The sequence below is a fragment of the Eubalaena glacialis genome, chromosome 3 (assembly GCF_028564815.1).
Source record: "Eubalaena glacialis isolate mEubGla1 chromosome 3, mEubGla1.1.hap2.+ XY, whole genome shotgun sequence".
Classification (NCBI taxonomy): domain Eukaryota; kingdom Metazoa; phylum Chordata; class Mammalia; order Artiodactyla; family Balaenidae; genus Eubalaena; species Eubalaena glacialis.
Window position 1 is genome coordinate 139,975,343 of NC_083718.1, and position 23,544 is coordinate 139,998,886.

A 23,544-nucleotide genomic window follows, 5' to 3' on the forward strand; every position below is an offset into this window, starting at 1 on the left:
CCTCTTCTTAATACAAACACTTGGGGTTGGTGGGGCAGCGGGGGGCGGGGACGGTGGGTAAAATCAGCTCAGCAAGTGGAGAGAGATGAACAGAGATAGTTTAAACCCTGAAGGGCACATTCATTTGGATAAATAAGAATGAGGCCAGGGCAGACCAGCTTCTACCCTTCATTCCTTTTTCATCCCAACCTCCAAATATCCTTTTGATTTTACTCTGGTGGGGTGTTTTTTTTCCAAGAATTTTTTTGTTTTGTTTTTTTTCCAAGACTTTTTTTGTTTTGTTTTTTTCTCTTTCTTATGTGTGTCCCTTCCTTTTAGATTTTATAGGTACGTGTAATATTTATGTGTCAGTGACCTCTCAAAGCAGTTTTAGAGATTGACTGTTTACATTTGGGAATTTTCTTTAAGGTCTACAAAATTCTTTGTGCTTTTTCCAGGAAAGGCACTCAGTAAGAACCAAAACAAACAGCAAATAAGTCAAATTTGATTGGAGCCAAATTTCTTAGGAGAGTAAGAAAAAAAAAGTTAGCATTTGTTTTTGTTGTTTCCTTTCCCCTCCTCAACCCAGTCACATATTCTTGAGCCATTCCTACTTCGAGTCTGATTCAGAATTGCTTGTGAGCTGTTTAAGGCTAAACTCTAAGCTTTGTGTTGGAGAAATCTTGACACTGGGAGATTTCGCAAGGCACATTTCAGAAACGGTCCAGAAATGATGAAAACAATGTTTTGCTTCACCAAGTCTTAGGAAAAATTTATCCCCGTATATTTTACATTTGTCTCCATGACCATGGAGGATGGAGGACTATTGCTGCTCTGGCCAAAGTTCACATGTCCCTGGCAGGACTGGGGCTATGTGACTCAAGCTTACAACTGTTATCCAGGCCTCTTCAGGAGGTCTGTCAGAGCCAGGTGAATCCTGTGGTTAGTGTTCAGCCCAGACTGACAAATGGAGTGTCATATTTAATTATTTGCCTGCCCCCATACCCCCTTCCCAGCATGATTTGTCCTGTGAAAAAGTTATCATGGCATGGGCAAGTTCAAGGGCTTTCCCTAGAACTGAAAAGTCTCTATTCACATTTTATCTCTTCCAATTACTAGCTCTTTGACCTTAGGCAAGTTACTTAACTGGTTTGGAGTCTCAGTTACCCTGGTTGTATGAGAGTGATAATAATACCTACCTTATATAATAGGTGTGAGGATTAAATGAGATAATGAATGTAAAAGCTCCTGGAATAGTTCCTGATAATGTGTATCATTCAGTATATATTAGTTTTCTCTATTTGTGCCACAGAGCCCTCTGAGATCTTTATTTGAAAGACAACATAAATCCAAAACACCGTGCCTGTTGGACATCATGTGTTGCAAAATAAACCTCCACTTAGAATGGAATTGAATTGCAGATTGAGGCTGACCTACAACACAGGTAATTTTTCCGAATGGAAATGATTCTTCCTATAATTCCTGCCACAGCGACGAGGAGCCCACCTCCCCAGGATGGTGGCTGCTGCATAGTGACTAATAGAACCAAACTGATCTGGCCCTCTCTCCCACCCAGAGCTCTAGCATTTGTAAGGCTTCTCAGAATTTAATAACAGAAATGACAGGGAAAGAGTCTCACAGAACAAAGACTATTGCACTAGAAGTTTGAAGTCATGGGATATGTAAACGGTTAACTAGATGTGACTGCATGAATGTGCAATAATGTTAACCCTTCTATTTTCTCCTATTACATTTGTAAGGATTAACCGTGCTATTACATAACACGCTGTAATGTATGTAAGTTGGCCAGCTAGCAGCTAGGATATCACGAGTTAAACCTCCACCGCCGCCCATTCCCCAAGCCACCGAGTGAACTCAGTGGTTAAGACTCCTCCTGCCAATGCAGGGGACACGGGTTCGAGCCCTGGTCTGGGAAGATCCCACATGCCGCGGAGCAACGAAGCCCATGCATCACAACTACTGAGCCTGCGCTCTAGAGCCCGCGAGCCACAACTACTGAAGCCCGTGTGCCTAGAGCCCGTGCTCCGCAACAAGAGAAGCCACCGCAATGAGAAGCACGTGCACCGCAACGAAGAGTAGCCCCTGCTCGCCGCAATTAGAGAAAGCCCGTGCGCAGCAACGAAGACCCAACACAGCCAAAAATAAATAAATAAAATAAATAAATTAAAAAAAAAAAAAGAGAGAACAGTGGTTTTGCTTGGAACAGAATACTTAAAAACTGATTTCTTTTAGCATTTAAGAAACCCCAAAACCTTACCAACAAGTATGACTTTGCAATAGAAAAATATTTTAAGACTTTTTAAATTAAAAAAAAATTCAACAGCAAAGCAAAATAAAATCAAATGAGGACTATGTGTCAGGCCCAATTATGCTACTTTACTTATTGGGTAAAAGGATTGATTTGAGTGTGCAGGCAATTTTTTTCCTAAAATTGTATAAAAAGTGATGCATCTCCTCTTTATGAGGGTCAAAAGAATAATATGGTCACTAACCCACAGAGAAGATAAATATTTGTTGAATGAATGTTCCTGTGGAGTTGGAACACAAAGAAAAGGCACGCTTCTGTGGATGCAAGAATCCTAAATTATTTAAATGAAATCTCTTTCCCGAGAGGCCTGGGATTGGGGTGCTGCCTTTCCGGAGAGAAAGCCTCTGTTGTATATCAGCCTCAAGATGTGGTGTGTGCTCCATTTAAGGAAAGGGCCAGTGACCCTGGGTTCCTTGCCAGGACCCTGAGCAACCCAAATGTTGAAAGATGTTGAGGAAAAACTAAAAGGAAGTGGATTGATTTAGCAAAGAGAGGAGAAGGCTAAGGTGGGCTATTATAAAACAGCATTCAAAGATTGTGGGAAGGACAACACTTCTCTTAAAATATGTTTAAACCAAAGAGAAAGGGATTTAGGTTAGGCATGAAAAGGATTTTTTAAATTGTGGTAAAAAACACATAACATAAAATTGACCATTTTAAGTGTACAGTACAGTAGTATTAATACCTGCACATTGCTGTGCCAGCAAAAAGATTTTTTGAAAGTGAAGTTAGTAAACAATGTCTGATTTCTCTCTCTCTGTTCATCTCTTTCAGTTTGATTGGAAGAGTATGGAATTTCCTTCTTTAAAATGTGGAAAAATAGTCCACATTCTGAGTCCCCAGCGGCTGGAAGAGATGATCTCATAAGAATTCCTTCCAGCCCAAACTCTACGTAAGGTAGTGCTAGGACGGGCCCAGCACCGAATTGGTCACACTGATGAAGGTATACTCAAACTGCCTTGGACAAAGTTAGAAATGCATGGCTATGCTGAAAATGAACTCTAGCACTGATAAAATTTCTGTTTCTATATCATTCGATTTCTAAGCTTGGGTGGGTTATAAGTGTTGCTTTAATTTGAAGTCTATAGAATAAGCGCAGCTCAGGACTGCTAGTTTTACCTTGGGTTTATATGCATTCAACATTGACATCTCCACATTTTGACCTCTGACGTGTTTTGGCTGCCTCTGGACAGGCGGTGACGATGACTTCTGGTTATTGCGACAGACACAAATGAAGAAGAAGAGCAAAGCAATGGCCAGGGGGATGGCAACACTAGGCACCAGTATGTACAGGATTTCCATTTTGTTCTTCTCCTTGGAATCCTTTGAATCTGGGTGTGGAAAATGGAAAAGAGCAAAAGTTATACTAGTTCAAATAACATGGAATAATATTACATGGCAGAGCTTAAAATGTCCTCCTATTCTTCTATACACACAAATCTACTGTGAGAAAAAAGAACCCTTGCTTATTACAATTTGTTTCCATCAGACCTTCAGTGTAGTTTATCAAAGTTGAAAAGTTTAAAGTTCAAACGTTGAAAAATTGCAGAGGGACATTGTGAAGACTTCGCGTACGTGTGGGTCCCCCCTCTGATGTTGCCTCTCTTCAGCAGCAGACCTGCATTTCTCCAACACCTTAAAAGTTAAATGCCACATGGATGGACTGTATACATCTAAGAGCATTAATGTGGACCCCAGGGGTCTTCCTCCATTGGCTGCCAGCCCAAATCAACCACCGCAACATGGTGTTCCAGAAATCATGCCCTTGTCTTGGCTGGCTTGGACATATAGGGCCAGTCCTGCATCTTCCAGAAGCAATATCACCAAAGAATCCTGGCCCCAGGGTCCACAAAGCCACTGGCCTGAGAATATGGGGACCTGAAGTCAGGGCCAGCTCAGTCTCTGATGAGTTGTGTGACTTTGAACAAATCATTCACCTCTTTGGGTCTCACTTTTTCTCATCCACAAAAGTGAAGTATCTGTTTTGGATGGTGTCTACAATTCCCTCTTGCACAGCATCACTCTATAACTTGACACTTTTTTGAAACCCAAGAATTCTTCTAAATGGTTTCATATGAACTCAATAATTATGAGTGCTAACCCTTTGAAGTATATTTTTGAAATCTTATACATCCACTGTTACCACTGCTTGGAAAAGAATATAACATGTAGAGAAGGACACAAGGACACATACTTTTCTTTTTTTGGTTTGAGTCTGACCATTAAACTAAATACCCTGGGCATATACTAAAATTAATGAATTATTTGACTGGTAAAACAATGCAAGCATTATGGGACAGTAATTAGAAGGGTTGCATAATGACATGTCCTGAGCACCAGTACCCTCATCAGCTATCTAGCTTTAAGAAAATCCAAAGTGTGAAAATTCAGATTGACACAAAATTCAGAGATGATTATTTACTTAAAAGAATTAACCATGCATCCATTCCCTCATCCCCCCATTTGTTTCAGTCAGTCAATAAACAAAAAGCTACTACTGCCAAGCACTCCACTAGGTACTGGGAATATAAAATGAAATAAGACATGTCCTTTGCCCTTAAGGACCTCGTGATCTGCTAAGGAAAACAGAGAAAAGATAATTACAATATGCTATAGGAAATACTACAAGGGAAGTATGGATAGAGTGGTGAAGAGAGCCCAGAAGTCCCTCTGAACAGTGAGCTTCCCTGACACAGCATACAAAGTGGGGAGTTCAAAAGCTGCGTACCCGGCAAAGCTTGGTAAGTGAGAATATACTTGTACATAGTCTTTACTTGCACACACCTTCTTTGGGAACCTGTTCAGTGAGATATGACAGTAATTAATCACACTCCCCACAGAAACAGACTCAACCCAAGAAATTAGGAAGGGGCACCAAAACCTGGGTGTTGGGATTGTGATCTGTGGGTTAACCCTCAGAGGGGCTGGGGAAGGGTAAAATCTGCTTACTGAGTATAATAAAAATGATAGTTTTAATATTTCTTGAGTGTTTTCTACCAGCAGAAAATCATGTTAGCTGTTGTTATTAATATGGGCTAAGTATTATTCTAAGCACTTTTCAAAACTGATTTATTTTATCCTTACAAGCAACCCCATGAGGTAGGCGCCATCCTCATCCCCATTTTTACAGGTGAGGAAGCTGAGGGGCAGAGTGGTTAATTTACTTGCCCAAGGACCTGCAGCTAGTAATTCAACAGCTTGGATTCCTCTCCTGTTGGTCTTGCTTCACACCTCCTGTTCCAGCTACTACACTAGACCGCCAGTACTTTGATAGCGGCTGTTGTTTTGCACCTATTTTCTCATGGTAGGATTTTTCTTGTTTCACACAGGTAGGAAGAATGAAGGAGGTCTGAAAGGTGGGGAATAACACAAAAGCTTTGCCAGGTGCGCTGCTTTTGAACTCCCCGCTTTGTACGCTGTGGCAGGTAGACATATAACCCAGGCATCTCTGGAGGCTATTCTAATCATTCTAGTCATTAGGAACTGGGTCTCGGGTGTTTTAGTAACAACTGTGTCTGCATGTCTGTGGGTGGGTGAACAGATAGAGAGAGAGAGATTGCTATATCTCTATATAGACAATGTAGCAGAATAAAGGAAGATTACGTTTTAGAGGGAGAAACCTCTGAAGACTGCCTTTGTCATTATCTATGTAACCTTGAGTGTGCACTTGGCCACTCTGAGCAAACTCATCTGTAAAATGGGATTATTTCATAGGACTGTTGTAAACCATAAGTGAAGTAACATAGAAACTATCTATTCTAATACCCGTTACAACTCAATCACCCAATGTTTACCCCCCACCCTTAGAGTAGGAAAAGATTCAGGAAATAAAAGTCTGGGGCAGGAAATTCTAAATAACCTTAAGCAAGAACGACCTCACTGACCTCCATCTCCTCAGTTATTCAAGGAGGATAATGGTACCTGCTCTGCCAATCTTGTTTAGTTCACGTGAGAGAGGATATTCACAAAAGAACCTCGGAAAATCTAAAACTGCTGCATAGTTGTTGGAGGTTATGCTTAGTGTTAACATTATAAAATACTTTCAAATTTCTCAGGACCCTAGGGGGGGTAAGTTCTTCTTGTTATTCTTGGATTTTCAGTGAAATCATTATGAGGGTAAGATTACAAAAGGAACGAGGCTAATTTAGTATGAATGTAATGCTAGTCACTTTTCTGGCCGACATTTTTAGCAACAAGAGAAAGTAGGGCTCTCACCTGTCTGGCAAACAAAGGAGTCTATTCTGTACTTAGTCCGTATCAGATTATTCACAGAACGCCTTTGACTGTAAACGGGAGGCCTGGGACAAATCCCCCTGTAGGTCTGCAGGAGAACAAACTTCAAGAAGCTAAATCCTTTAAACATCGTCAACCTTGTCTCCTTCTGATTACAGCGAGGATATGCAAAACTAGCACAATGTCTTCTTGCCAAGTGAAATAATCAAGCAGAACACTATGTGGCCATGTTGGAAGTGACAGAAAACAAATTCAGGCCTATTGTAAGTCTTACTGATGACACGCTTCCTTTCCCACACAGCTCCCTGCATTTGGCCAGAAGGGGAGTCGGTGTCTGGCTCAAAAAAATTCATATAAAAACATTCCATAGGGGCTTCCCTGGTGGTGCTGTGGTTAAGAATCCACCTGCCAATGCAGGGGACACGGGTTCGAGCCCTGGTCCGGGAAGATCCCACATGCTGCGGAGCAACTAAGCCCGTGTGCCACAACTACTGAGCCTGAGCTCTAGAGCCCGTGAGCCACAACTACTGAGCCCATGTGCCACAACTACTGAAGCCCGCATGCCTAGAGCCCGTGCTCTGCAACGAGAGGCCACTGCAATGAGCAGCCCGCGCACTGCAATGAAGCCCCTGCTCACCGCAACTAAAGAAAGCCTGCGCCTAGCAACAAAGACCCAACACATCCAAAAATAAATAAATTAATTAATTTAAAAAAATATTAAAAAACCCCAAAAAACAAAACATTCCACAGAACAACTAACCTTACTCATGGAAAATTAGAAAACTAACATTTGACCAACTCCTTTTTAATATCCTAGCATTTTTATTCTTCATTTTAACCCAGCACTTTGGGTTATCTTGATTTCACAAACAGAGAAACTGAGGCTGAGGAAGGATAAATTTGCCAAAGCTAGGAAGTGGTGGAGTCAGGGTTGGAATGCGAGTCTGTCTTCAATGCCTCTGTGCTTTTTAAATTACATGGCTAACAAAAATTAAAATACTACATGGAATTGTTTTTCATCATTCTCCTTAAGATTCCAAGATTCCTTCTCAGTAAGGACTAATATCTAGTGGGAACTATACTATTAAAAAGAATCACATAAGAACAATGGACATTATTCTTACTATTCACTTTAAAGGGTAATGGACACTTCCGAGGCACTGCAAAGAAAATTGGCTGAAAATTAGAATGGGGAAGATTTTTAATACTTTGGAATAACTGTTTAAAAGTTAAATGCACATATTTAGTTACATCAAGTTAAATACTTGGGATTTTTGAAACCAACAATTTAGTCCAGACCACATGATTAATTTCCTTTTAAAAATCAACAGTTTGGTATCACAGTTCACATCTGACATTCCTATTTTATTTTTACAATGATATTCAATACTTTGATTAGTAATTAAATATAATGGAGAAAAAATACTTCTTTCTTCTCCTGGGGCTTAAAGCAAGGTAAACACAATTTCTCATTCAAGAGGTACTTTTACGAAGTGAAACATATCTGGGATATTACTTTGAGTTAAAACACGAAAGTGCTCAGATCTTAAATCTGGCAAAGGTGGGAAGGAGTCTTACAGAACCTTAGAATTCAAATGAAATTAAACAAGTTGAATTATGATCTTGTCTGAAAAAAATTTTTAAACCATAGAAAACGAACAGGAATAGCCACCATTTATTATCTGAAAACTACAAAATAAGCAGGTCTGTGGCAGATAGGGGCCTGCATTGGTGATATTTAAGCGTATACCTGGAAGCCGAAGGAGAAAAGGTGGTAATTAGGCCTTTAGTTGGCATGCTGGGCCCAGCCATTCGCTCTCTTGACTTAATGATGGAAATACTAAGTAGATGATCTATTGCCTTATGTATTCTCAAACGAATTCTTTAGAAGACTCTGAATAGCCCATATACAGTGATTAAAATTTTTCTCTTTGGAAAATGTTTTAACCACATTAAGTTAGGGGCAGTAACTCATTTGTGAGCACTTGAGAAAAAACCTTAGCAACTAGAATCCACACGAGTTCACTAAAAGTTTCTTTAAATCTCAGGGCCTCAGTTTTCTCCTCTATAAAAGGAAAGAGTTGGGCTAAACTTTTCTTTTTAGTCAAAAAAAATTTTTTTAATTATGGTAAAAAACACATAACAAAATTTCCCATCCTAACCATTTTTAAGTGTACATTTCAGTAGTGTGAAGTATAGTCACACTGTTGTACAGAAGATCTCCAGAACTTTTTCTTTTTGCAAAACTGAAACTCCATACTCATTGAACAACAACTCTCCATTTCCGCCTCCCCCAAGACCCTGGCAACCACCATTCTACTTTTTGTTTCTAGGAATTGGACTACCTTAGATACCTCATATAAGTGGAATCATATAGTATTTGTCTTTTTGTTGGCTTGTTTCACTCAGTATAATCTCCTCAAGGTTCATCGATGTTGTTGCATGTGACAAGACTTCCTTCTTTTTTAAGGCTGAATAATGCTCCACTGTATGTGTACACCACATTTTTTTAATCCATTCGTCCACTGGTGGGCATTTGGCTTGCTTCCTACTCTCGGCTATTGTGAATAATGCTACAATGAACGTGGGTGTGCAAATATCTTTTTGAGATCCTGCTTTCAGTTCTTTTAGATGTATACCCAGAAGTGGGATTGCTGGATCATATGGTAATTCTATTTTTTACTTTTTGAGAAATATCCATACTCTTCTCTATAGTAGCTACAACATTTTGCCTTCCTACCTTCAGTGCAAAATGGTTCTAATTTCTCCACATCTTTGCTAACATTTGCTATGTTCTATTTTTTGATAGTGGCCATCTTCATGGGTATGAGGTGAGATCTTATTGTAGCTCTGATTTGCATTTCTTTAATTACTTTAATCTTTATAAGTGATGTTGAGCATATTCTTATATGCTCGTCCATTTGTATATCATCTTTGGAGGAATGTCTATTTAAGTCCTTTGCCCACTTTTTAGTTGAGCTAATTTTTTAAGTTCCAAAATCCAATAGGTTTTATAAAATTAAATGTCTTTCATCTCTGATAGGATTATTTTGGAGTGGTAGACCAAGCACAGTTAAACTTTAGCAAAGCATTTGATCAGGTGATGTATGATATCCTTATGGACAAAAGATGGAGGGCTAGATAATAATATCAATAGATGGTTTTGTACTTCACCACATGGCTGTACCCTAACAGTGTTAATCAGCAAAACAACATCAAATTATAGAAGGCTATCCTTGAGAGAACCTGCCTGTTCAACACTGTCATCAACTACTTGATGGTGATGTGCTTATCAAACTTGAAAATGGCCTGAATCTAGGAAAGATACCTAATTGACTATAGAAATAAAATTTTAGAGATTCATACGCAACAGGCTAAAATAATGACCCTTAAACCAACAGTTGAAATTTTACAAATAAATATGATAGCTTGGAGTTAGGTTAAAGACCCTGCTTAGAGAAGTCCATGATTCAGCAAATCTACTAAATAATTTTTGAGGTAACCAAATTAAAGACAAATGAACAAACAAAAGAAGACTAGTAAGTTTTAGTGAAGACTTGAAGGCTCAGTTGGACCCAACAACAGCATGATGAAATTGCTCAAAAAATTTTCATAGATGGCATTATAGCAACGAAATACCCTTCATTGGCAGGACTGAGTCATGGTCGAGAACATCATGGTCCTCTTCTGGTCGGTTCTGGTTAAAAGACATCAAAAGTTTTCTACTCTAAGAGTCATGTTTTTAAGAAGGACTTTGAAGGAGCAAGAAACATCCAGAGGAGGAGGAGGAGGAGGATGGGTAAGGAAAGGTGGGAAGAGCTACATGCTCTTTAGACCAAAGAAAAAAATCGAATGAAGGATGCAATAGATGTCTTCAAATTTGGATGAGAAATGACACAAGAGGTTAAAAACCAGATCTAGTAAATACACTTGTTCCTTACTAGGCTTTCCCCCACCGCCAGTTTGAATTAGTGGCTCACATTTTTAAAAAAAATTCAGGAGATTTCACATACAAGTTTTAGTTTCTGGCATACAAAGGCAGATTTTGAGCGAGGGGAGCCACCCCATAATCACTTTGGTGTAGAGAGATATCCCTGTCTCTGGAGGTCTCTGGCATGTTCAAGCAGAGGCTGATTGACTTCTACGTTCCTCTCAAGATTCTCTGATTTTATAAACTGAGTTGACTGACATACCTTATTTAGACCCCTACTGAACTTCGGACTCTCTTACGAAGCAATTGATTTAAAGCCAGTGATGAATATTTTCCCTGAGTGTCCTCAGCTCACCAGATCCAGTCTTAGTCCTTTTTTATCCAGCTCTATGCTGAGGCTGACCTCTAGGTACAGGAGTAATGGACTCTGGCTTCCAGTTAGGTCCAGCTGATAGGAGGCATTGGTATGATAAGAAGAACCCCAGGGCAAGAAGAGAGAGTAGGGTTGGTGTGTTCTGCATCCCTCCACCAAAGGCCACAGCACACACCGGACAGCCCTCTCTTCAGCCTCAGCTGTACTCTATGGGGAGGGGTAACCGCTCATTCCCTTGACTCTCCAGGCCTAGAATGGTAATGCTTCCCACTCCTGCTAGCCCCAGGTCCTGTACCTCATTGGTTTACCCCAACTCTGCCAACACCTTTAAAAACAATCTCTTTATAAAATTCTTAGTCTATTTGCCTGTACCTTTTGTTTCCTGCCAGAATCTTGACTGATGCAAAGCCAATAACAACAATCATTGTGGTGTTATAGCAGAATTCTGTCACCAAAAGTCCAAGATGATGAGGAGCACTTCCTATTGGCATGGTAGTGGGCCCAAAGAGTTAAGGGCTTCCAAAAGCTTATTGCTAGAGTAGCTGACACACTGGGTAAATGACTCAATGCATACTGGGGACAATAAAAAAACTTTTGAGAGAAAATTATTTCATGGTGAAAAATGTTTATGGAACATGACTCAGTTATAAGTTTTCGGTAACTATTGTTCTTTACTTTGTCGAAAATATATAAAGACTGGAGACCAAAGTACATCTTGAAAATCTCTGTAGCACAAAAATAACTCTTCCGGAAAACTTCAGACTATACAAAGCAGTACCTTATTCCTTCCTCCTACCTCCTTCCCCCCTCCCCACCATCCAATTCACTGTAATGTTCAATTTTGGTTTGAAGAAATGGCTGAAAGACAAATTGCCTTACAACAGGTCTTCTGTGAAATATGGGAGAAGGCTGCTGACAGAGTGAGTTAAAAACTGCAATGTTCGCAATCTGGAAAACATCTGCCTTGCCCCAAACTGTAAACCACCACGTTGGAGAAAATGGTTTGTGACAAAGCAGAACCCAGGGTGGGTGTTTGTAAGGTTATGGGACAAGTCAGGGCTATTCAGGCACAGAACTGGGCAACGTGCCCTTTGGCAAACCGTTGCAAGGCAAGGACTTAAAAGGAAATACAAAAGCAACAGGCCAGGTATGAAAACTCCAAATGGAGCCAAATGGTTCACTACTTTCTTATCAATGGGTACTCTTCGGTGAAGCTGGTTTAGGTGTAAAAACAACACAGTAAGTCCCCTACATACAAACGTGTTCCGTTCTGAGAGCACGTTCGTAAGTCCAATTTGTACATAAGTCCAACAAAGTTAGCTTAGGTACCCAACTAACACAATCGGCTATATAGTACTGTACTGTAATAGGTTTATAATACTTTTCACACAAATAATATATTAAAAACAAACACAGAAAATAAAGAAAACATTTTTAATCTTACAGTACCTTGAAAAGTACAGTAGTACAGTTCAACAGCTGGCATCCAGGGGCTGGCATCGAGTGAACAGGCAAGAAGAGTTACTGACTGGAGGAGGGAGAGGAGGTGGGAGATGGTAGAGCTGAAGGATCGTCAGCAATAGGAGACGGAGGGCAAGCTGCGATTTCACTCACGCCTGACGCTGATGGAACGCGAGTTTGCATCTTTGAAAGTTCACAACCTGAAGGTTCATATGTAAGGGACTTACTCTACTGCTGTTTGGAAGTTCTGCTTGTTTGGTAGATGGAGAAACCTTTAATTAGAGGTGAATCAGACATGCTGGCCTGGCTAGTGGAAGAACTGTGGCTCAGGACTTATCTAGAGTGAAATAAAGGGCCAAGGTTTGAATATGAAAACGTGAATGTAATCAAGGTTCCGCCTCCCCATACAATTCAAGAAAGAAACAAATAGGGGATCTCAATTAGTTGGGGAGACAGACAGAATATAAGTTATGTGGTAGAATACGGACAAGGGCAAATGGCTAGGTCATTGCAAAAGGAGCTCCCAAAGAAACAGACATTTTCCACAGTTCTCCACTCAGGGCTGTGCAGAAAAGCAATGATAAGGGCTACAGTGAAGCTGTGAAGCTAGGAGGTGTGCCTAGGTGCCAGCTGGAAAGAACATAGGCAAATGTTTCTTTTTCGACTTTGTTTCCACCCAGCCCCCAGTATTTGGCTTGGAAGGTGGCCACAGTGACTAGAGGTGAGAGCGTAGTGAATGAAGGTTTGCAGGCAGGATCTCACAGAAGATGGCCAAAGGACTGGGGACCTGGGGCTGCCAGGAAGGGAGGAGATCTAGGACTTAACGGGAAAAGGACGAACGCTGTGAGGCCTGGGTGGAGCTGCCGGGGGACCTAGTCCCGATCAGGCTGAGGCTAAGTAGAGCACCCTGGGGTCTCAGAGTAGATGTCTTGTGGCTGGGGGCTCCATTCCTGCATCTGTGCAGCTTCAGATAAGAAAATCAAAGACCTAGAGAGCTCATATGGATCAAAGGGAAGAGGAAAATTATAAAGGAATGTTTATTCCTGTGAATAAGCTAGAATGTGTCCTTTAAGTTGCTGTAGCATGGTGGACAGAGGCTGGACCTTGAGTCCTGTGGATCTGATCTTCGCTTTAGTAAAAATAACATTGTCTCAGCTTCTCCATCAGTAAAATGGAGGAGATACCTTTAACCTGTGGTTATTATGAGGGTTAACTCAGCACATTCTATTGAGCATCAGCTAAGTCACAGGCCAGATGCTGCTGTAAAGAACTTAGCACAGCGTTCAACCAACAGCAGACATCATGGCACAAACAGAAAAGCACATAACAGCACACATTAACGCTGGGAACTGTAAGACAGTGCTTAATGTGATTTGTATTTTTTTCATCTGATTCTTCCACTAGATTGTAAGCTACACGAGGGCGTGGCTTGTTAGCAAAATCTAAAGTGTAGTAGAAGTTCAACACATATTGGTTTCAGTAAGTGAATGAATAAATAATAACCATTCTAATTGCTGGATGCCTGGGATAGGAAAGAAAAGACAGGGAAGGTGAGAGGTCACGTCTGGCTCAAACTATCTTTTGTTCTTTCGCTTTTTCCAGGCACTGCCTGGGCACACGCATACAGCCCTAGCTGAGCCAATTCCCAGAATTCACAGCAGACATATTTGGTTGTGTTTAATTTTATGTTCTGTCTTAGAGTAAAAGTTCACAGATAAAACAATCTGGGGCAGACTGTTCTCAAGTGCCTTTATTCTAGAAAGTACAACAAATGCTCACATTCTGCATTTAATTAGGTCTATACTTCTTTTAGCCTTACTTAGTTGAAATGAAAACAAAAGATATCAGTAGGAAAATGAGAAACCCCATGGAGATTTTGAAACCTCCTTAACTTTGACTTAACAAAGAATGCAGGAACATTCCCATGAGACTCCATCCCATTTGAGAGGAAGGAGGAAAAGAACTCATTTCAGATATGCCCCACAGCTTACACCTCATTATAAGATGCAGACTTATTCTCAGTATCTCTATCAATCTATTTATCATCTATCTATCATCTATCCATCCATCTACCTACTTACCTACCTACCTATTTGTATACATAAACACAGAAATACTCACACACATATATAAATCATAGAATTTACAAGACTGGCTATAGCTCTGAGTCCTGGGTCTACTTCTTATTAACCATGTGGCCTTGGACAAGTTATTTAACCTAAGTCACATTTTTCTCTTCTTGGGTAGAATAAAACTCAACTCATACAGTTATAGAACTATTATATATGAGATAATGCGTAAAAAACTCTTTGCATAGTGGCTTTTGGTAAGTACTCAGTAAATGTTAACTGTTGTTTAATATTGTTATTCTATAGTCTAAATTGTATAATTTATACAGTATATGCAATATGCTATATTCTATAGTCTAAATTGTATAATTCTTTTTCAGTCTCAGGGTTCCCCAAACCTGGCACTACTGGCGTTCTGGGCTGGATAATTCTTCGTGAGGGCTGTTCCGTGCACTCTGGGATGTTTAGTAGCATCCCTGGCCTCTACACAATAGATGCCAGTAGCATCCCCCAACCCCACCCAGCTGCGATGACCAAAATATCTCTAGATATTGCCAAATGCACCCTGGAAGGCAAAACTGTCCCTGTTTGAGAACCACTGGTACAGAACAAACAGCAGTGAGTGGCCCTAGGGAACCTGGGCCTGAACCAGAAACCTGGTTTCTGTTACCTAATTTGTGTTCTTGGGTCAGTCCTACCACTTCCCTGGGCCTTGGTTGTCCCATATGTTAAAGTAGGGCAGGAAATTCCTGCTTTATCTTTTATGATTTTTGTAAGGATGAAATGAGAAAAAAAATCAAATGCTCTAACGAAATGTTATAAAAGTAGGATTCTAGTATGATTATTTTGTTAGAGGTGGGCTATCAAGGGGCAGTTACAAGAAGCCTTGCCTTGGAGCAACAGCTGATGCCGACCTGCTCTCTTCTTTATTTCATACCCTGGGGAGCCGCTGGCCTCTCAGCAGCTTCTTATTATCACATGTCAAGGATTCCCTGTTCCTTTAATGGATGTATTTGTGGCTTGGCCTGAAGAATTCAAAAGGAACTGTTTTCTTTCCAAATGAAATGAAAATGTCTTTTTAAAAAAAGTTTTATTGTAAGTGGTGAAAACTGGCTTGTTATCTGCAGATTTAACTTTCATCTAAATTTATCTCTCATATGACTAGAATTAACCAGTCCTCAGAATTATGCAGATTGATATTCAAAAAGAAATATCTTAGGGTTTCCAACATCACTGTACTGATTAATACTATAATAATATACTGAGCAATACTATGATGGAATTCTTCATCAGCGAGGGAACATGTTTAGATGTCATATCATGTTATGGGACTCAATATACTGAAATCCAGAGGTTGAGCCTATTGTCACTCTTTTATTTATTTCTGAAAAATCTTTAAATGGGAAACAGCAGAGTGTCTGGGGAAAGAGTGCAGGCTTTGAGTTTGGTCAGAGCTATGTGCAAATAGACGAGGGTTCAAGGTCCAATCCCATGAGTTGTCTCATTTAGACTAGTCCTTTAACCCTTCTGAACCTTGGTGGGATATGTTAATAACATCTGTCCCATAGCGTGGTGATGAGTTTTAAATGGAGATGAAGATGTAAAGCACAAAGCACCGTGCAGGCACATGGTAGGTAATATAGGTGGTCATTCCTTCTGTGTCCACAGTCTGAAAGACTGTTCAAGGGTTTCTTTCATCTTTTGGAGAGTGTGTTTGGTCTGACTGCTTTAGGAACACCGTTGAAATGGAAAGCAATACTTTTTTTAGGTATCATTTCGAATCTTGACTTAAACTAATTGTAATAAAGCTTGAATCCGATTATCAACAAATCTTCCAGTTTATGAGCAAATTATCTCCCTACTTCTTTATTTTTATTTTATTTTTAAAAATTGTATTCAAGCATAGTTGATTTACAATGTTGTGTTAATTTCTGCTCTATAGCCAAGTGACTCAGATATACATATATTGGTATACATTCTTTTTCATAGGGTATTGAATATAGTTCCCTGTGCTACAGAGTAGGACCTTGTTGTTTATCCAACCCTATGTATACTAGTTTGCATCTGCTAATCCCAAACTCCCAATTCTTCCCTCCCCCATCCCCCTCCCCCCTGGCAACCACAAGTCTGTTCTCTATGTCTGATTATCTCCCTACTTCTGATGAGGATTATAGTTGGAAATTAAGGGTCAGAAGTCACCTAAAGGACAACGGTGTTCACCCAGAGTCGAGTAAACAATGTGTTTCTTCCTTAAAATAATTCATTTGGTTTCCTTAAGGACACACATCAGTCTCCTGAGACAGCACAGTGGAGTAGCAGGAAGATGAGTTTGGAGTCAGACAGACTAGCGGGGTGACTCTGTTGCTCTCTGAGCCTCTGTTTCTTCCTTGGCAGCACAGGGTTAAGAATACCTGTCACAACGTGAGGGTATTCTTAACCCTCTTAACCCCCTTATTATAAATAAAGCCTCTGAAACTCTAAGAATGATGCCTGGCACATGGGAAATGCTCAGTAAGTATTGCTTTTATCCCTGGCTCTCTTGCAAATCTTCACACCTACCTGGTGTAGGAGAAGGGATGGGGCAACTAAGTAAATGATTATAAATCTACATTTTATTTTATTCCTTTCCTATTAATGTTGAATATAGCACGTGGGAAAAGTCATAAATTTTAAGTGCAAACCATTTAAAAAATACAGGATAATTTGCTTTGATGTTTCCAATGGTGGCTCTGGAAGAGTTAACTTCATAATTCGTTCTTTATGCTGCATATGAAGGCATTTTAAAGCCCAGCGACACAAAAAGGGTCTGCTTACCTCTTTCTCAAACTGAGTATGTTTAACCATCTATAAAACCATTTTGCAGGAAAAGATACCGTGGTAACAGGTAACATGTAAGAATGAAACTGTAGTATAATAGTTTCCCAAATTTTTATCACTAAGGGTTCTTTTAATATTTTTATTACTTTTTCCTAATGACCTCTGTAGTATGTTTTAGCTTCCTCTTCTTTACTCCACAGCATTTGTGCTAACTTCTACCGTATCACACACACTGCATTGCGATTGTAACATGAATCATATTTTCTTCCTTTTTCACCCTCCCTACTCCATAGTGGGCTCAAATAATATTTGCTAAACTGAGAGCAAGCATTCCTCTATATGTGAAGACTACATACTAATTATAATAAATTCCTCTTTATATATTGACTATATAATAATTACACTAGAAAATATTTATTAAACATTTATTATCTTCCAGACATCGTAGAGTTTTCCAGTTATCAACTCATTTATTCTCTCAATAAACCCTGGATGTATATCATTATTAGCTCCATTTTACCGGTGTGGTTTTCCTGTGACATCCTGACTCTCCCACTATGCCTGGGAAACTCAGGTGACATTATCAATAGAACTAGGATCAGGAAGATGAATCAGTTCCAAAATAGTCTGAAACTCCAGGTATCAGCAGCATTTGCATTCTCTTTCTCCTACCTTCCAAACATTTTCTAGAAAAAGGAACAAACTGATTCAGAAATTTCATTTTCTTTCTATACTTCTGCAGTATAAAAGAATGAGACAAAGGACACAGTTTATCCACAGGTTGCCTTGGATCACTGAGTAATGGCTATAGATTCATCCTCCCTTGTGGGTGTTCTCTTTCTGCTTCCAATACACCTGTTGTGCTAAAAAAGGTACACTTGGACCCGGACCATCGTGTGTAACACCTTTCACTACATGAATGATGGTGATAAGCTGTACTTCTGGAGAGACGGTGCCTGTTATACTCACTAACACAAAGGCTGCAGGGATAAAAGCAGTTTCCTCCTTGAGAGTGTGCTTTGGTACCCTAAAACGTGTTTTACGTCAAAGCAGCAAGGTTTATCTATCCTAGAAACAGTGTGAGATCAAACAAACACTATCAATCTCCTTTGTCCCCTTACACGATTCTCCTAAGGGAAGGGGCATGGAGTGGGGATCTTTCAAAGTGACTGAATCCTTTAAAGGCAATGACGGTATTTACCACATGCTGGGATGTCGCACAGGTCAGACTTATAGTTTTCATCCAAGGTGAAGCACCAGGGAGCTTCCTTCTGATTCCCTGGGTTGCGGCAGTAGGAGTGCCCTCCGTTCAGCTCTGGGAAGCGGAGGGCGGTGAAGGTGTGTGTGTGTGGGTACTGGGAATTCCACGGCTGGCACTGGCGCCCTGATTTGGTCACACTGACAGTTCCCCGGTAGTCCACACCTGTGCTGTTATAGCACTTGTGATCTGAAATACACAGAAGAAGAGCCCAAACTGTGAGAGAGAAGCAGAGGAGGTGCTGGAGCTCCCAGCCAGCAGTTTCTGGAGGGAGGACGTGCGATTACCCTCATGGCCGAGGATTCCCTGATGGGACACAGAGCGGGCCTTGCAGTGACATTCCTGGGAGGATTTACAGCTTATGCTTCAGGAAGAAAACCAGTCCTCCACAAGTATTTTTGATATTGAACACAGAAAAGAATCAGAACTGGGGCGGGACCTGGGGGCACAGGAGTCATTTCCTAGTGAATGGTGCAGGGACTGTTTTTTCCATTTCTGCACATGAGTCCTGTAATAAAGAATCTAGTTCTCAGAAAATGTTAGTTAGCAGCAGGGCACTATGGGTTTCTGACAGGGGTTAGGGCCATTGCCATGCCAATGCACATGGGAAATGCACAGAAAAACAGTCTTTTGTTTCATGGAGGTGAGAGGAAGGAGGATGGAGGTAAGCCTCCATATACATATTTTTTAAATTGTGGCACAATACACATATCATACAATTTACCACTAGTGCATTTAGAACATTCAAAATATTGTGCAACCTTCACCTCTATCTCATCCTAGAACACTTATATTATCCCCCAAAGAAACTCTATGCTTCTTAAGCAGTCACTGCCCACTCTCCCCTTCCCCCTGCCCCTGGCAACCATTAATCTGCTTTCTATCTCTATGGAGTTGTCTACTCTGGATATTTCATATAAATGGACTCATACAATGGTGTCTGGCTTCCTTCTATGACAGTATTTTCAAGGTTCATGCCATGTTATAGCATGTAACAGGATTTTACTCCTTTTTATGGATGAATAATATTTCATTATGCGGATATACCACAATGTATTTATCTACTCACCTACTGGTGGACATTTGGGCTGTTTCCACCTTTTAGCTGTGGTGAATAGAGCTGTTATGAACCTTTCTGTACAAGTTTTTGTTTGAACACCTGTTTTCAATTCTTTTGGGTATATACCCAGGAGTGGCATTGCTGGGACATATGGCAATTCTATTTTTAAGTTATTAAGGAACCAGAAGCCATATTTTAAAATTATCATCGTCATGCAACATCTTGAAGATAGGCACTGCATCTAAGCCACCGCTGAATGCTCAGCCCCACACAGTATTTGGCCCATTGGAAGGTAATCTGACTATCAACACGAATCATTACTAGGGATCAAGATCCAGTTTTCATGGGGTTGCTGGCCCCCGAGGCAGCACAGAAGGTCAGGGGCTACCACTTACTTTTATTTATAGGATCTGCCATGGGAATTCCAATCCGGATACAATTTGCAGCTTCGGGGCTCTCTGGCTGGGGGAGATCTTCACAGTTTGGCAGTTTCAGCCTCATCAGAATCATGGGATTTGATCTCGCAAAAATGTATTCTGTTTGACACAGGACATTTTCCAGGATTTCACATTCATCGCGACACAAGTCCCGGGGCTTTGGGACAGATGAGGTTTCATCACAGTATGGGAAGGCGTAGTGGCACAGGGAAGGAATGGCGAACTGAGAACACTTATCAGACAAGTGACTGGAGGTGCCGATCATGGTGAAGGCAGCTGGAAAACAAACAGAATTATTAACTCCCAGGGGCAGGGTTTATCTCCCCCGGTTATCTAGTCAACAGATATCAGATGTAAACACACATTGGAAAGAATCTGCTGTGCTCAAACAGACAAGGCCAAGAGAAGGAGATTCATTTCAGATGTCTAAGCAGCTTACTTTCACTGGCTTGAAAAAAATAATTTTGACTACAAAGTTAAAAAAACAGGATTAAGTTACATATGTACCATTTCCTAATAAAAAGAATTAATTAGGTTAAAGTACAATATATTTTTCATTTTTACTACAAAGCAACAGAACTTAGTGTTTCATCCGGTACTTTTTATTAGTTTTGTGAGGCTTCTAAAACATTTGACAGCTGCAGGGCAGAACTTGCTTTATGCAGTGACTGAGCCCGATCACAGGATTTAGTTCTGTGTCTTGCCTCTGAGTTGCTGGATGACTTTGGGTAACTTGTTTAATTTCTTTGTGGCTTGAATACTTTCTATTCCATCTTCTGAAAATGAGGCAACTCATTTGGAAGTTCTCGAAGAGCACAACTCAGTTGTTCCAGTGTGTATTATCGAATATTAGTGGTCACTTAGCCTAACCTCTTATCCCTGTACAAAAAGAGCACTAGCCTTTGCATACCTCTACTGACAAGGAGCTTATACTCACAAGGCAGCCTAAGAGGTTGTTAGTACACTGTTTCCCAAAGTATGTTCCTCAGAACATTAATTCTGTAGAATGTTAAAAGTGTTTGAGAAGTTGGGGTTCCATAACCAAACAAGTTTGGGAAATGCTGTGTTAAAAAAGTTAAATGGATTTAAAAAAAAATGTTAATACTTTCCAGTAAGATGATGTCCATTGAAAATGTCCAAGAGAGGATTAATATAATTGGGTGACCAAATATTTATATCAGAACTCCCATTTATTTTTGTGAATACTTAGTAAAAAGTATGTTCAAATGTTCTTTTACTAGGTTGAAATGTTTCTTCAATAGCTTCTCCCCATCAGTCCTGCTTCTGCTCTGGAATTTCACAGAGTCTTTCCTCTTGAAAGCCTGAGGGCTTTCGCAATTGGCAAATACATCTTCCTACAGTTGCTTCTTCGGGTTAAATAGCTCCCCTGGCCCTCTCTTAGTTCCTTCGAAGTCCTCACGGGACATAGTTTCTGGACTGTTGGCTGTTCTGTGTGCCTGCCTTGGGTTTGTTCTTGCCTCTCTTAAATCCTAGAGTTGCCAGATAAACTACAAAGGACCCAGTTACACGTGAATTTCAGATAAACAGTTGGGACATACTCATACTAAAAAATTATCAAATGTAACTGGGTGTCTTGTATTTTTCAGTGCTGAAGCTGGCAACCTTATTAGAATTTCAGGAAGGCCATTTTAATGTGTTGCAAGGGTACAGGGCACAGGGGCATAATAACTACACTAATGGGAGAGGCACAGGCGGCTGCAACCACCAGAACTAGGTGTACGAAATCGTGCAAGGTGCTGACACTACGTACCTCACGTGTGCTAGGTACTGTTTCACTATTAGATTTCCATTAAAAAGATACTTTCAATTCAGAAAAGTGAAGGGTAAAATAGAGAAAGCTAGAGCAGGAAGAGACCTATGATCATCTTGCCTCCTCACTCACTTCACAGGTAAAGAAAGAGATTTCCATGGAGAGTAAGAGACTTTCCCCAAAGTCACAGTAATGGCAATATTGGGATTAGCATCCAGAATTCTGGACTCTAAGTTCATCCGCTTTCAGTCGACACAATGTTGCTTCCAAACAGTAAGCTCTGTGAGGGCAGAAAGGTACCTGGCTTATTCCCCACAGCATCACATCCCCAGTGCCCAGCCCAGGTCCTGGTATGCCAAAGGCACCCAATAATATTTATGGAGTGTTGGAATGAATGTGAGACTTCTCAAAGCCTCCTTGTCCTCTAAGGGCAAACTTCAATAAATTATTCTAATGTAAATTCCCGAGCAGAGATTGCATCTCCTGCTTCTTTATGGCCCTGCTCCTAACCCCTATGCTTAGCCTAATCCTTTGTCAAGAGAAGAGCTCAATAAAACTTCTGGTGAGAAAAACTGTTATGCCACGTATAAATATAATTTCATTGCTACCTACCTGTGATCTGATTTTCTATTTCCCCTTGCATATGCAGAGACTCCATATAGACAGTGCGGTTGCCAATAAATCTTGCACATGCAATCCCTCTGTACGGCTGACAGAATCCATCTTCTTCGTACTCATCTCTAAAAACAGAGCACAGACATTAGAGAGTGCAGTACACACTTGCAGTTGGCTCTGACTGCGCGATGCCCCAGACAGTCACTAGGGGGCGCAGTCGGGCACAGTAGCCTAAAGACTGGGCTTTTTCCTCAGTTCCATCCATCGTTTAAAACATCTGTTGGTCACGTCGGTCCAGTTTCCTTCACCCCCAGAAAAATCATCCTGAAGCACAAAATCATCCTTAAATATGGGAGAAAACACTTTTATTTTCGCAGCTGGTGGTGGGCTGGAAGATGATGTAGTTGTAAGAGTAAAGAGGGAATGAGGTGGAAATCTGGGCACATGTTCTACAGTTTTTTGTTTTTTAAGCACAGATTATTTCCTCTTCATTTGCTACAAAGGCGTGGGCGCGTTATCCCCAAGATACACTCGGACTGATATGTCAGTTAGGAGACTCCACGGGGTGAGAAGCTGGGGGCAGCTGGAAAGAAACCAGAGGGCAGTCCAGTTACGTGGCTCCTGCTTGAGACCTATCTCTCCACCCTGCAGAGAGAGGTTCATGGCAAACCATGGACTGGACAATTTCAAATGAGTCACTAAATCCCAGGAAATCCAGAGCAAATGCCAATGGATACTTGCTTTCATAATCCCCTAAAACTTAAAAAAATAATCTTTAAAAAATTTTTGCTGCCTCAAATGACAATAATAAAAGGGAGGGCAGAGATTTTATTCTGAAGACAAGGGGATACCAGAAAGTGATGTGATTAGTGACAGTCTGGCAAATGGCTGGAGATCTAAGGCTGGAGATTAGGACCCAAGATGGCAGGTTCAGCTTGAAAGGACAGAGGCCAAAACCTCCCACAAGGGCCTATGATAAGCTCAAGACACCAGAGTACAGAATATCAATCTGCTTCTGAAAGGCAGACCAAAGCCAAGCAGAAGGCTACCTGCCAGGCTTATGGGTGGACTTCTCGCCTGGATGCTCCTCCTCCGTTAACCTGGCTGGAATCAACACATCATCTGAACAAAGCATCATTTTTCCTCTTTGGTTTCTTCCAAGTTAAAGTACTTTAGAGCAAAAATCAGGAGAACACAATTCTCCTTCTACA

At 40.6% G+C, this 23,544-nt stretch overlaps 1 protein-coding gene across 1 annotated transcript in view; it reads right to left on the bottom strand.

Annotated features, from left to right (window-relative positions):
- Positions 1-23,544, bottom strand: part of ROR1 (receptor tyrosine kinase like orphan receptor 1) — a 392,893-nt gene that overhangs the window by 13,006 nt on the left and 356,343 nt on the right. The window contains exons 5-8 of the mRNA XM_061183952.1: positions 22,331-22,458; positions 19,906-20,223; positions 18,394-18,639; positions 3,428-3,639 (exon numbers count right to left, since the gene is read on the bottom strand). Of these exons, the coding sequence (XP_061039935.1) occupies positions 3,428-3,639; positions 18,394-18,639; positions 19,906-20,223; positions 22,331-22,458 (904 nt within the window). The remainder of the gene's footprint in view (positions 1-3,427; positions 3,640-18,393; positions 18,640-19,905; positions 20,224-22,330; positions 22,459-23,544) is intronic.